The 13,938-nt window shown below is 39.0% G+C and overlaps 1 protein-coding gene across 4 annotated transcripts in view; it reads right to left on the bottom strand.

Annotated features, from left to right (window-relative positions):
• Su(fu) (suppressor of fused domain protein) overlaps window positions 1-13,938 on the bottom strand; it is a 494,976-nt gene that overhangs the window by 142,373 nt on the left and 338,665 nt on the right. For all 4 annotated transcript variants that reach the window (XM_090393062.1, XM_090393061.1, XM_090393064.1 and 1 more), the window contains one exon: window positions 1,889-2,044. In XM_090393062.1, the coding sequence (XP_090249188.1) occupies window positions 1,889-2,044 (156 nt within the window). The remainder of the gene's footprint in view (window positions 1-1,888; window positions 2,045-13,938) is intronic.

The following is a 13,938-nucleotide window of genomic DNA, read 5'->3' on the forward strand; positions in this document are numbered from 1 at the left end:
CTTGACCATTTTGTTTAATTTGAGTCTCAGGTCTGGGATGGTCCCGAGGGGATGGAAAGAGGGGTAAATAGTTCCACTGCATAAAGGAGGTTCCAAGACTGCTGTTGTAAATTACCGACCGATTAGCATATCAGGAATCGTTGTCAAGGTCTTGGAGAAATTAGTCAAGAAAAGAATACAGGATTGGATAGATGATAATGGGATATTGTATGGGGTATAACATGGTTTTGCATAGTTCATGCCTCAGTAACTTGCTCATGTTTTATAACACAGTGACGGCTGAACTGAATAATGGTAATGGGTTTACAGTGATTCTACTGGACTTTGCCAAGGCCTCTGACAGGATACCACATGGAACTCTAATCAGTAAACTGGAGTAGATGGGGATGGATATAGGGTTGGTGAGATGGATAGGAGGGTGGTAGATGGAGAGATACCAGAGAGTGGTTTATTCAGGAGTTGAGTCCAAAAGACGGCTTGTAGCTAGTGGTGTGCCGCAGGGCTCTGTTCTTGGACCACTACTTTTCAATTTGTTCATTAACAATATAGGAAAGGATCTGAGAGGAAGTGTTCATTTGTTTGCTGATGATGCAAAGTTGGGTAGAGCAATCATGAGTGCAAAGGATGTCAAAAATTTACAGGATGATTTGGATAGTTTGGAGGACTGGGGTAGGGAAAACGGATGTCATTTTAATGTGGCAAAGTGTAAGGTTATGCATTTTGGGGTGAAAAGAATAGCAGCAGTATATCACATTGGTGGAACTGTACTCCAGGAGATTGATACGACCAGGGATTTGGGTTGGTGGATAGGGAATTGAAGTTTAGGGGGCACATTGCAAGTGTCTAAATCAGCTCATCAAATCACTTGGCTTCTGAAAAATACTTTAACGAGCAGAGACAAACAAGTTATTGTTCCTCTGTATCGAGCCTTGATAAGACCCCATCTAGACTACTGTGCCCAGATATGGGCACCAGGGTTTCTTCTTGATGGGGAGGAGGTGGAGAGGATCCAGAGACGAGTGACCAAGATGACAGCTGGTCTGTGGAATGAACCTTATGAGAACAGGTTGAAGATTTGTGGGTTGCAGAAATTGGTCGATAGGCAAAGGAGGGGTGATATGTTTGAGACATTCAAATTACTGAAGGGTTTCTATAAGATTGATCCAGAAGATATTTTTGAAAATATGACTGGTGGTGGGAGGACTAGGGGGCCATGAATGGAAGCTGGGCAAGAGTGTGGTTGACAAGGGTGTTAGAGCTAGGTTTTTACTTGGAGGGTGGTGAATGAGTGGTATAAGCTGCCAGAGTCTGTTGTGGGTGCTACAATCGTGAATGAGTTCAAGGCAAGGTATGATAGATACTGTGTGAATGTCGAATAGTTGTTCTTGACATGATGTTAGGGCCTCCCTCAATGAGTCTCTCGACTCCTTGGAGTTGCCCGGAATAATAATAATAATAATAATAATAATAATAATCATATCTGCAAGTTTTTTAGTTTCAAAGAGAAATGTTCTTTTTGGTGTCTCTTTTTCCTTAAAGTTACCACGTTTTTCCTTTTTTCTTAATATTAATGTATGAGACAAAACAAAAGGTCTATTAACAAATCATATGTTTTCATGGTATTAAAACTTATTTTAATACCATGAAAACATATGGAGAGGAACTTAAGGCAGATTGTATTCTGGTGTTTTGAAAGAATGCATTCATGGAAAAATCAATCTTTGCATCTTATCACAAATGTGATACTGTGTTAGAAAAAATGGAACATGTTTATTGTGTTAAACGAAGTTTTCTTCAGGAGTCAATTAAGAAATGCAGTAAACATAAAAAATAATAAAATTATAAATATATATATATATATATATAAAAATTGGTACAGAAAAATAACCTGAGTGCTAAAGGTAGTAATGTGCCAGCCTCCAAATTAAAGTTTAGGTGAACATTTTCCAAATTTTTAGTTCTCAGTAACTCTCCAGATTCCAAAGATCTGTTTTCATGATTGACATCACTATCATAAGAGTCATTTGCTGACCTGCTATCATTCCTATAAATGCAATATATATATATATTTAAAGGAGATAAAATATTCTGAAGGAATCAGTATCTAAATGAAGGATTATATATGTAAAATCACCTACAACATTACACAAAACTATGATGAAATCAATAGTTTTAATACGATTGGAAGGAACGATGACAAGGGGCCATCCCTGGAAGTTACAAAAGGAAGCTGTGAGCAAGAGGGTGAGGAGTGGTTTCTTTGCATGGAGGGTAGTTGAACTGCAGAATGCATTGCCTGATAGAGTGGTGAGAGCAAGCACGGTCAATAAGTTCAAGGAGTAGCATGATAGACTATGTTTCCTAGGAAGGACCTCAAACGATAAGTCTTTTGACCATGTAGGCCTGAATAATAATAATTATAATATTTTCTCTAGAGCATCTCTGGTATCCTTTATTTTCACTAATCCTTAACTGGCAGTAATGGAGAACTGTATTTATCCTACTGCACAAAACGGCAGCAAATTGGTGGTAGAAGACTGATTTATTCAGTCGAAGTACATGTTTTTTTAGGATTAAATGACTGGGATTAATTGGCTGTCCTGCCTGTTTGGCCATCATAATAATAAGAATTGATATTAAATACGTTATTTTTTTAAATTAATTATTATTATACGGGTAAGTAATGTTGCACCCTTCTAATGAAAAGGCTTAAGTTCGATTCTCGCGATGGGAGGAATCTTTTTATGAGTTTTTTTCAATTTTTCAATTTTAGCCCATCTCATATGGAGGTAACAGAGTTTTTTTCTACCGGAAATTCAGGTTTTTCTTCCTGCATACAGATAAATCAGCCTTCAGGACACATGCAATTTACAGACAAAAAATACTAGTGGTGGTGGTGTAGATGATGGTGATGGAGACAAAATGTTGAAGAGTAGGTGCCTTCCCTTGATGAGTTTTTGTACTCCTTGGAGGCATCACGAAATAAATAAATAACATACATACATCTTCAAGGCCCACCTTTCCTAATTGGGTTGTGGGGGCAACAGCTGCAAGAGGAACTTGCAATGGACATGATCCTCTGCTACCAAGCTCAGGTAGCAGAGGATCATGACCTATCATGACCTGGATATAATCTATCCAGCGAGTCCTTGGCCTTCCAAGTGGCCTCCCACCCTCTGGCTTGGCAAAGAGGACCTGCTGAAGGAGCCTCTCTTGTGGCATTCTGACCAGGTGCCCGTACCAACATAACTGTGATCTCTCAACATGGAGAAGCAGCAGGTGAGTATTGAGGGTTTCCTGAATTGCGGAGCTTCTGACTCTGTCGAGTTTTGTCAGCCCCGAAACTCCTTGAAGGAACCTCATTGCAGCCGCTTGGATTCGTGTCCGCATTCTTTCGGTCATTACCCAACTCTCATGACCATAGGTGAGGATGAGGACATAGACTGTATTGAAGACAGCCAGCTTTGCCTTCTGGCTTAACTCCCGCTTCAATACTACCGAATGGCCAAGCTCCTGCAATATTGAGCTTGCTAAGCCAATTCGAGTATCTAGCTCTACGTCTCATTTTCCATCATTCGTGAATACAGACCCAAGGTATTTAAACTTCTCCACCTGCCTCATTGGACTCCACTTACATGTAGAGTGCACTGGGATGGTTGTCCTGAGACCACAAATGTTTCAGTTCTGGCCACACTGATCTTCATTCCGGCATCTGCACAAAGTGACAAACCTATCCAGGGTTCGCTGGAGGTCATCTGTGGAAGAGCTAAGCAGAACTAGGTCATCTGCAAAAAGCAGACGTCCACTGCTACATCTTCCAATTCTGACACACTCACCGCCTCGGCTGTGCCTATCAATCCAGTCCATAAATATTATGAAAAGGAGGGTGACAGAACACACCCTTGGCAGACGCCAACGGAGACTGTGAAAGGTTCAGACTTTTACCCCGATACAAAACTCTGGCCATTCATACAAGGACTTGATGAAGCTAATAATTGGCCATCCACTCCATCCTCCTGTACTACTTGCCAAAGCTTATCCCGAGGCACCCGGTCATATGCCTTCTCCAAGTCCACAAAACATGTGTAGACATTCTTGACATATTCCCAAGATTTCTCAAAGACTTGCCTTAAAGTGAAGATTTGGTCAGTTGTGCTTCTACCAGAATGAAAGCCACATTGTTCTTCCTGGAACTTTGACTCAACTATGCTCCTGCACCATCTTTCCAAGCACTTAGCATACACTTTCCCAGGCAGGCTGAGCAGAGAGATGCCACGATAGTTACTACAATCCTTCTGGTCTCCCTTCTTAAAGACTGGTATTATTATGCCTGTCTGCCATTGCTTTGGTGCTCGCCCAGATATCCAAGCAGCCTAACACACTCGAGTCAGTCAGAGAACACCGTCTCGATTTAAGGCTTTTAGCATTTCGGGCCGAATTTCATCATTGCCTACAGCCTTGCCCCGATCTGCACCTCTTGGATGTCCATAACTGCTGGGCCACCCGAGTTAAGAAGGCTCTCAAAGTATTCCCTCCATCTGTGGAGGATATCCTTCTCGGTTGTTAAAAGGGCACCATCAGAGGCCTCAATTGTCCTTGCTGTGCACGATTTCCTCCCTTGAAGGTGCGGATGGTCTGCCAGAATACTTTGTATGCATTTGCATAGGATGAGTCTAATCTTTCTCCAAAGGATTCCCAAACCTTCTGCTTTGCTGTCTTTACTGCCTCAGCATACTGGAAATGCATCTCAGGTGACCTGACCCTAAGCCATGTTAGGTAGGACTCCTTTTTTGCCTGGACAGTTTTTTGAACCTCTTGGTTCCACTAAGGTATCCTTTTCTCACTGCCCGTTGCCATGCCGAGCCGCTCTCTGCCACAGCATGGGAGTGCAGAGGCAGTGACAGCTGTTCTGAACAGCTTCCACTCCTCCTCAACATCTGCAGTATGCTTGGGAATCTCTTTGAATCTGGAGGAAATGTCATCTGCAAAATTCTTCCTCACAGCCTCATTTTCCAATGCCTCCGATTTCACATGGTATAGCTACTTAGGCCTACCAGCGTTGATGGTAGCATCTGGTTTCTGAAGCCGTAGAGTGCACACAACAAGGTGGTGGTCAGTTGACAGTTCTGCCCCTCTTCTCACATGAACGTCCAACACTGAGGAAAATAGGTTTGCTGAGACTATAAAGAAGTCAATCAGAGACCTTTGTTCTAGTGTATCCCTGTACCAAGTATACTTATGGACTTCTCGGTGCCGGAAGAAGATATTCATTATGGACAAGCTGTTAGTACAGCAGAAGTCCAATAATTTCAATCCATTCACATTAAGGTCAGGGACGCCGTTCCTCACAACCACACCCCTCCATGTCTGATCATCTGTTCCAACATGTGCATTGAAGTCACTCATTAGCAGGATTGATTCCATGTCTGCAACCCTGTCAAAAGCAGCATCCACTTCCTCTAGGAAGGCAGAGTATTCTGACTCCAGATTAGGTGTATAGGCTTGCACCACAGCCAAATCATGGTTTTTCATCTGAAGCCTTAACACATATACTCATCTCCCCAATGGGATTCACTCAGCAACACAGTCTGACAGCTAGGAGCTTGTGAATATCCCCACACCTGCCTGAGCAGACATTGTCGGGCTCACACCAGAGTAGTAGAGCTTCCACCACTTATCCAGATCGACAGTTCCAGAGCCTCTCCTCTTGGTTGAAGAAAGCCCCACTGAGTCTAGCCGGTAGTGTTTGGCTTCCTTGACCATTTCCAACTCATTCTCTGTCAGAGAGATGTTCCAGTTGCCTAAAGCCATAGTCTGGTGCCGTTGTCGTTTCCGTCCTTTTGCAGAATCATTTCTTTGCACTGCCCCTAAACACCTCATCAAACTGGTAGAGGGCCCATTGATGGAGTTTCCTCTAGAAGAGTGCTGAGGAGTGGTGTCTAAGGGAGACTGTAACATATTTAACAAACCACTCTCTGATATCTCTCCATCAACCACCCTCCTATCCATCTCACCAAACCTATATCCATCCCCATATGCTCCAGTTTACTGATTAGAATTCCATGTGGTATCCTGTCAAAGGCCTTAGCAAGGTTCAGTAGGATCACTGTAAACCCTTTACAGTGATCCTACTGAACCTTGTTAACTACTTAACACAGTTACAGCTGTCACTGTGTTATAAAACGTGAGCAAGTTACTGAGGCATGATCTACCCTTCACAAAACCACGCTGTCCCCCATACAGTATCCCATTTTCATCTATTCATTCCTGTATTCTCCTCTTGACTATTTTCTCCAGGACCTTGACAATGATTCCTGATATACTGATCGGTCGGTAATTTAGAACAGCAGTCTTGGAACCTCCTTTATGAAGTGGAAATATTTTCCCCTCTTTCCATACCAGACTCGAGACTCAAATTAAACAAAATGGTCAAGAGGTCTGACAATTCTTTAGCCGCTTCGCATAAGACACGAGCTGGTATACCATCCAATCCCACAGATGTATTGACATTGAGGTTATGCAATAGACTACTCACCTCCACTTCATTCACCACAATTCCCATATAAGCTGTTGGTTCCTTCATTCCTGCAATGTCACCACCTGGATGATATACTCTTGCAAAGTGCTTGATCAGTAATTCCACTATATCAACTGATTCGGTTACCTCCCTACAATCGGCATTCTCTAAAATCATTCTGCCGTATACATTTTTTCTTTTACTTGCAACATATTGAAAAAACCGTTTGAGATTCTCTTTAGCCTGCATGGCTAATTTTCTTTCATAATCCGCTTTCGCTTTTCTTATCACACTCGTTACCCTTCTAGCCTGCGCTTCATACCATTCATGTGCCTGCAGGTCACCTTTCTCCTTAAATTCCCTCCACAGTTGTTTCTTTTTTTTGCAGTTCAAGCTTAATGGTGTTATACATCCATTTAACCTCTACTTGATTTGTTGGACAGTCCTTGGCATGATGCTTGGGGCCTCCCTCAATGAGTAGTTTACTCCCTGGAGTAGACTACCCCAAAATATCAATTTTCTGATATATATATATCCCCAATGTGTGTTCAGGTTACTATGACAGCAATACATGATTAAGTTCATATTATTATTAATCTCCTATCGAAAATTTTCTTCCAAATTAGTCTATTACTTATAAGCACTCCAATATTGTCATATCTAACATTTCATTCTTCTAAGGCAGTTTTGACTGAATCAATCCACCTAGACCTTGGTGTTCCTCTGGGTCTCATTCCTGCCAAAGTGTTTGGTATCAAACACATGTTTTGCTAACTTTCCTCACCCATTCTATTTAAGTGGCTATAGCAATTAGCTAATGATACATTCTTGAATGCTAATAATGTGAAGTTCCTTTTTTATATTCTCATTTTTAATATGATTCTGCCATTAATTCCATCAGTTCACTCCCCCAATTTTTCTCAGAACCCTCAATATCTATGGTCTTTAGTCTTTCATGAAGTGCTTTATTTCTGATCCAACTCTCAGATCCATAACTTAATACTGGTTTGAATATGGTCTTATACACTGCTAGTTTGGTGTTTTGACTAATTTCTCTCTTATTCCATATAAATTTAATCAGCTGGCTACCCATCATACCAGCTTTGCTTCTTCTGTTGTCTATTTCCAGATTTAACTTCTCATCTTCACTAAAAACTGTGCCTAAATAGATGAAATAATTTACTTTTTGTTCAGAGAGTTGGATATTCCAGCTTAGTTCAGAATCGGAGTGAAGTCTGAGGTAATGTGTTTTCACCTGGGTGATGGTCGTGATTTTAACAGGATCAATGCATCATGTATAAGGAAAAGGATGGTAGTTAATGAGAAGCTTAGTTTCTATCTGCTGGGTCTGGATTTTTTGAATATCATTAGCTTTGTATTTTCAGAGTTTATGCATATGGCATTTTTAGTTAGCCAGCTGGTGACCAGATTAATGTCATTTTGTATATTTGCATAGGCTGTGTTTACATCATTATGAATACACATGATGGCTTGTTTTAAGTAAGCCATTAAAATACTGGAAGATATTACTTTTTAAGGGAAGTTAGTTAATATTGTGCATGTATATGTTAAATAGAATCAGAGAAAAAACATATTCGTGTGGTGCTCTATGTGTTACTGGTAGTTCTCTGCTCTGCACCAATCCTACGTGCTTTCTGTTTCCCATGTACACTTTGAACCACAGGAGTGGATGTGTGTGTTAGTGTGTCAAATGCTTTTGTTAGGTCAATAAAAACAACCAATACTATGTTTTTATCTAACACAGCATTTATTAGGTCTATGAAATTTTCCAGGAGTGTTGTTGTTCCCCTCATTCTTTTGAAAAAACCACACTCTGTTTTCTGGATGATGTGAAGTTTTTCTATGTATGTGGAGAGTTTGTGATACACAACACACTCCATAATTTAGTTGATTACTGAAAATGTGGAAATGGGTCTGTAGTTGGGTCATTTTCCATGTTTATGTATGGTAGTGATGAATGCAATCTTCTAGTGTATTGGGTATGTGCCTCATTTCGAAGATTTTATTTAACACTTTAGTGTATAACAGGGCATAGACTAGTCACGTGTCTTTTGATGCCTTTCGGTTTGATTTTGTCAATGTCTGGTCCTTTGTTGGGTTTAATCTGATGAATTGTGACAGCTCTTCCTTTGTTACTGTTGGGAACGGCACTGAAAGGATTATTTGTGGTCCTAGTGGAGAATATTGATTTCCTTATGGAGGGAAAATGTTTCCTGAAGATTTTGGATGAAGTTTGCAAAACGTTATTTGCCAACTGTTTGAGGGATTTGGGCTCACAAGGAAATCTGTGTTTCAATGTTTCAGAGGCTTTGTGTGTGTTAACTAGCATTATGTTGATCAGATACCAGGCTTTCTTCACATCACTCTGGTCTGTTGTTAGTTTGTTTCTACAATAGTTTCTTATTTGCGGTTCTAATTTATATACTTTTCTGGAGGGAAGAAGACTGGAAAAACACAAATGAAAAGGCAGAAAGAGAAAAAGCACCATTTATAATAAAAGAAGACATTTTAATGCAATAAACCAGATGAACTTATCTAAGTCACTTAGTTATAATGAACTTCCTACTGAACTGTAGAAATATAGAGGCATAGCAGCCATCAGTTTCCAGCTTGAAGTTTTTAACCAAATACTACATAAAGGTGAAACTGCAGTCTGGAATTTCATCAGAATATAATATTTGATTAAAATGTTCAAGCAGGAAATTGATGGCTGCTATGCAATTAGATTGGAGGACAGGTATCATATTAACAATTTTCAAAAAGGGAGATAAATGAATGTGTCAAAATTACAGACCCATAACACTGCCAAGTCATAGCTACAAAATACAAAACCAAATCCAGACTTGAATGAATGATACAATAGGAGGAGATCAAGCAAGCTTCAGACCAGGGTGGTCTGCTGTAGACCACATCTTCAGTTAATAGCCTGGCTGAAAAGTATTGGACATACAACTCACTTATATACTGCAATTTTACTGACTTCAAACAAGAATTTAATTTCATTGACAGGAACAAAATAATAAACATCTTAAAATTTATTACATTAGATTCAGAAATACAAATCTTTATTACAAATTATTATCAAGATGCCAAAGCAACTGTCAAATTTAATAAAATAAAAACACACAAATTCAAAGTAAAAAAGGAGTTGTTGAAAGTTTTTTTCCCACTTGGTTAGACTATAAATTAAAGATGCCAAGAAGTTATGCTCTTGATTTAATCCTTTACCTAAGTGTAAGCAAAAAAAGTTTGCAAGTGAAGTATCTTCACAACTGGGCTATTTGTATATAGAGGCTGATAGCTTCACATCAATTGCCTTAGTATCCCATAATGCAAAGCACATGCCATTCTGGATGTTATATAATGCTATGCATTATGGGAAAGGCAACTATCCAGACTACTTTCGACCTTTATTAAATTGTGTTAGCGAACTGATGTATCAGAATCGTTGATTTTTATTAATGTCTGAGAGAAATAGTAGCTGTTACACAGGCAAGTATCACCTGTGTAACTGTGGATAATCTGGACACAGATGACTTAATCCAAAAACTGGATAAAAATCTTGCACTTCAGCTGCTTAAAAAAATATTAAAGAAATTCCAAATTGCATGGTCAGGACACTTAAACCTCTACTCAGTAACAAATAATGCCACAGAAGGGGTGACATGAGAAGGAGTTAAAAACTGACTCTTGGTGGTTCCCCGACCACAGAGTTCCAAAAAGTACATGCACATAAAATGCACAAACAGAAGAACCATGCAGTGCTGACATCCCTAATAATGACCCTTCTGGCTCTGTTAAAGAGGGGCACCTCCAGTAATCCTCAGATCTAAGGAGAAATGGCAGGCTAATTCCTGCCATTTCTCCTTAGATCTGCATCATGAAAAACAATCGCATCAGATTCACTACTGCAAGAAATACTGCAGAGTTGTATGCATCCAGCCGGTGTCAGTGACTGACTACAGAGTACTAACAAAACTATTAGATAATTTAGTGATCCTGTACACACATTTACACTAAAAAATGACAAAAACTTAAAGGGGTAGTGATAAGGGGTGTTGTTAAATCAATAACTACTGAAAAAGTGACAACAGATTTAAGTGAACAGGGCTTTGAACCCATAAAAGTATTCCAGAATGAACAGGGGTGATAAGCATCCGATGCCACTAGTTCTGGAAGAGACTGATAAGGATAAACATGAAATATACAATTTAAAAACAGTATGTAATCTAGTGATCAAAATGGAATCACTATGAAGAAAGGCATCATTTGGTCAATGCCACCAATGTCAAAGATATGGTCATGTGCAGAGCCGATGCAGAGCAGAGTTCTGCTATCTAAAGTGTGGAGATAAACATCCTACATTTTCTTGTACGAAGCCTTGTACAACACTGCAAAGTATGCCAATTGTGGTGCCCACATCCAGCTAATTATAAATATTGTACGTAACATTCGACTAATCAGACGATAGCAAAGAAGGCACATGAATCCTGCCTTTTAACTGTACCAAATAAACCTGTACCATCTACGTCTCAATCAGGAACTTCCTCATCTGTTTCCATGAATAATTCTTATGCTCATGCAGTAAAGAAGAAAACAATTTTTCTTCTTTATTAGATGGAATTAGATGGGTAGTAGTTCACTACTACCCATCTAATTCCAATAAATCTACCATAACAACATCTGCCCTAGGTGAAATGCTAATTGCATTTGGTAAAACAAACAATACCCAAGAGTTGACAAACAAATTCATGAAAAACATCAAAATTATTTTCTCTATTTACTCAGTTATGAGTAACACAACTAGCACCAATAACTCATTACAGATCATATGTTAGAATGAAAATAGCATCCTTAACAAAATGTATGAATTACAGGAGTTTATTTTCTGTTTAGATATTGACATATTGCTAATGAACAAAACTCACCTGCACCCATCTGACAATCCAAGACTCTGAAATTATCTTTTTAGAAATTACAGAACTGATGCCAGAGGTGGAGGAACTAAAGACAACTAAACTTTAATGAAATGAAAATTCCTTTATTTACAACCTTAGCGTTTACTGGTCTACAAATTCATTCAACCAATACAAGCTGTCTTGAAATATATGCTGTGTATAACTCACCAAACAAACAGATTTCTACTTCGGATCTTTTACAGTTACTAGATGCTAATGAAGCAGTAATAATGGTTGGCGACATAAATTCAAAACACACGGCTTGGAACAGTAGAATTATTAATGGCAAAATCCTACATGATTTTGCTACCAACAGAAATATTGTAGTTGCAGGTCCACTTGATCCGACACACACTATGGAACGATGGGATGACCAGATATTCTTGACATAACAGCAATTAATGATCTTAGCTCGGGACAGAACCCAGTTCTACTCCAGTTTGGTGTGGTAATAGATGAAACTATGACTAACCCAACCATCACAAACTTGACTCAACTACCTATAAAAATTATGGATCTTACGGTCCAGTACCACTTATTTCTTCGAAAGAAGAAATTGAAGCTCAGTACTCAACCTAGGGAAGCAAATTATATTGGGTCTAGCAGCAGTCACTTCTGTTGGAACCCGTACAAAACCCAACTAGCTCCCAGAGGAAATTCAAAATCTTATTCACACCAAAAACAAAGTGTGTTGGCAATATCATAAAACTTTAGTTATTCAAGACCATCTTAATAGGACCACTAATTTAGTCCGCTATGCTATCAAAGACCTCTGCAACCAGCACTGCTACAACATGCTCAGATCCCTAAAACTGAATGATTAATCTCTATGGAAATTTTTTAAATTCCTCTGCAAAACACCAAAATAAATTCCACCAATGTACTGTATACCATGATGATGAAAAAGTGGAAGTTTTTGCGGACAGTCTTGAACTACAGTTTAGTCCCAACTACACATTTGCAAACTATTCATTCATTTCACAGTATGCCGTGCTCTGAATCACCATATTCATCAATTGAATATCTGCCCAACCTACCCACCTGAAGTCTGTGAAATCATAAAAAACTCATCATCATCATCAAATTCCTGCCATATACCCTCAAGGGGTGTACAGGATATGATAGTACTACATGAAAAAATTACATCATTACTAAATTCCTATCTACAATTTTCCTCCAAATCAGTCTGTTACTTGTCAAGACTCCAACATTATCAGATCTTATATTTCTATCGTCTAAGGCACTTTGTACCGTATCAATCCACCTATATCTTGGTCTTCCCCTGGGTCGTTTTCCTGCCAACCTGGCAGAGAACACTTGTTTTGCTAATCTTTCCTCTCCCATTCTATTTAAGTGACCACGCCACCTGAGATTAGCTCTGCTAACGCATTCCTGGATGCTGACAATGTCAAGTTCTTTCCTAATATCCTCATTTTTAATATGACATTGCCATTGATGCCATCTATTCACGCCTCTAATCTTTCTCAAGACTCTCATATCTGCAGTCTCTAGTCGTTGGTCAAGTGTTTTACTTCTGACCCAGCTCTCAGATCCATAAGTTAAAACTGGTTTGAACACTTGTATACAGCTAATTTAGTGTTCTGACTAATTTCTCTCTTATTCCATATGAATTTATTCAATTGACTTCCCACCATTACCATCTTTGCTGATTCTGTTGTCTATTTCTATATTTAATTTACCATCTTCAGTAAAAATCGTGCCTAAGTAGCTGAAATGTTTTACTTGTTCCACAGGTTCTCCATTCACAACACAGCTGACATTTTCAATGATTCTGCCTATTTTCATTGTCTTTTTATTGCTGACCTTCATACCATATCTATTACAACAGTTATTCAATTTAGTCAGAGAATCTTGCAGACTTGTAGCGGATTTATTTAGAAGTATAACATCATCCGCATAAAGCAAAGAGCTGACATTAACATCTCAAATTTTGATATCGTGTTTAATACCACTTTCCTTCATAATGTGATCCATATAGATAATGAATAACAGAGGGGATAATGTACATCCTTGTCTCACACCAGATTTAACATTAAACCATCTTCCTGTACTTCCTTCAATTCGAACTGCTGACTTACAACTCAAATAAAGACTAAGTATTGCTTGATATAATGCCCCATTGAAACCATATAACTGTAGTGTATTGAATAGCTTCTCTCTTGGCACCTTGTCATATGCCTTTTCCAAATCGACAAAACTCAAATAGAGATCTTTGTTATATTCCCATGATTTCTCTGCTATTTGTCATAAAGTGAAGATTTGATCCTGACAGCCTCTATTTGGCCGGAATCCAGTTTGTTCTTCACCCAGCTTTTCTTCCACAATTCTTCTCAAATGCATAGATCTTGCCAGGAACACTTAATAGGGAAATACCTCTGTAATTCTCACATTCAGTTTTATTTCCTGTTTTATATATGGGGT

The sequence above is a fragment of the Typopeltis vanoorti genome, chromosome 5 (genome assembly GCF_054136105.1).
Source record: "Typopeltis vanoorti isolate ZY-2024b chromosome 5, IOZ_Tvanoo_1.0, whole genome shotgun sequence".
Classification (NCBI taxonomy): Eukaryota; Metazoa; Arthropoda; class Arachnida; order Uropygi; family Thelyphonidae; genus Typopeltis; species Typopeltis vanoorti.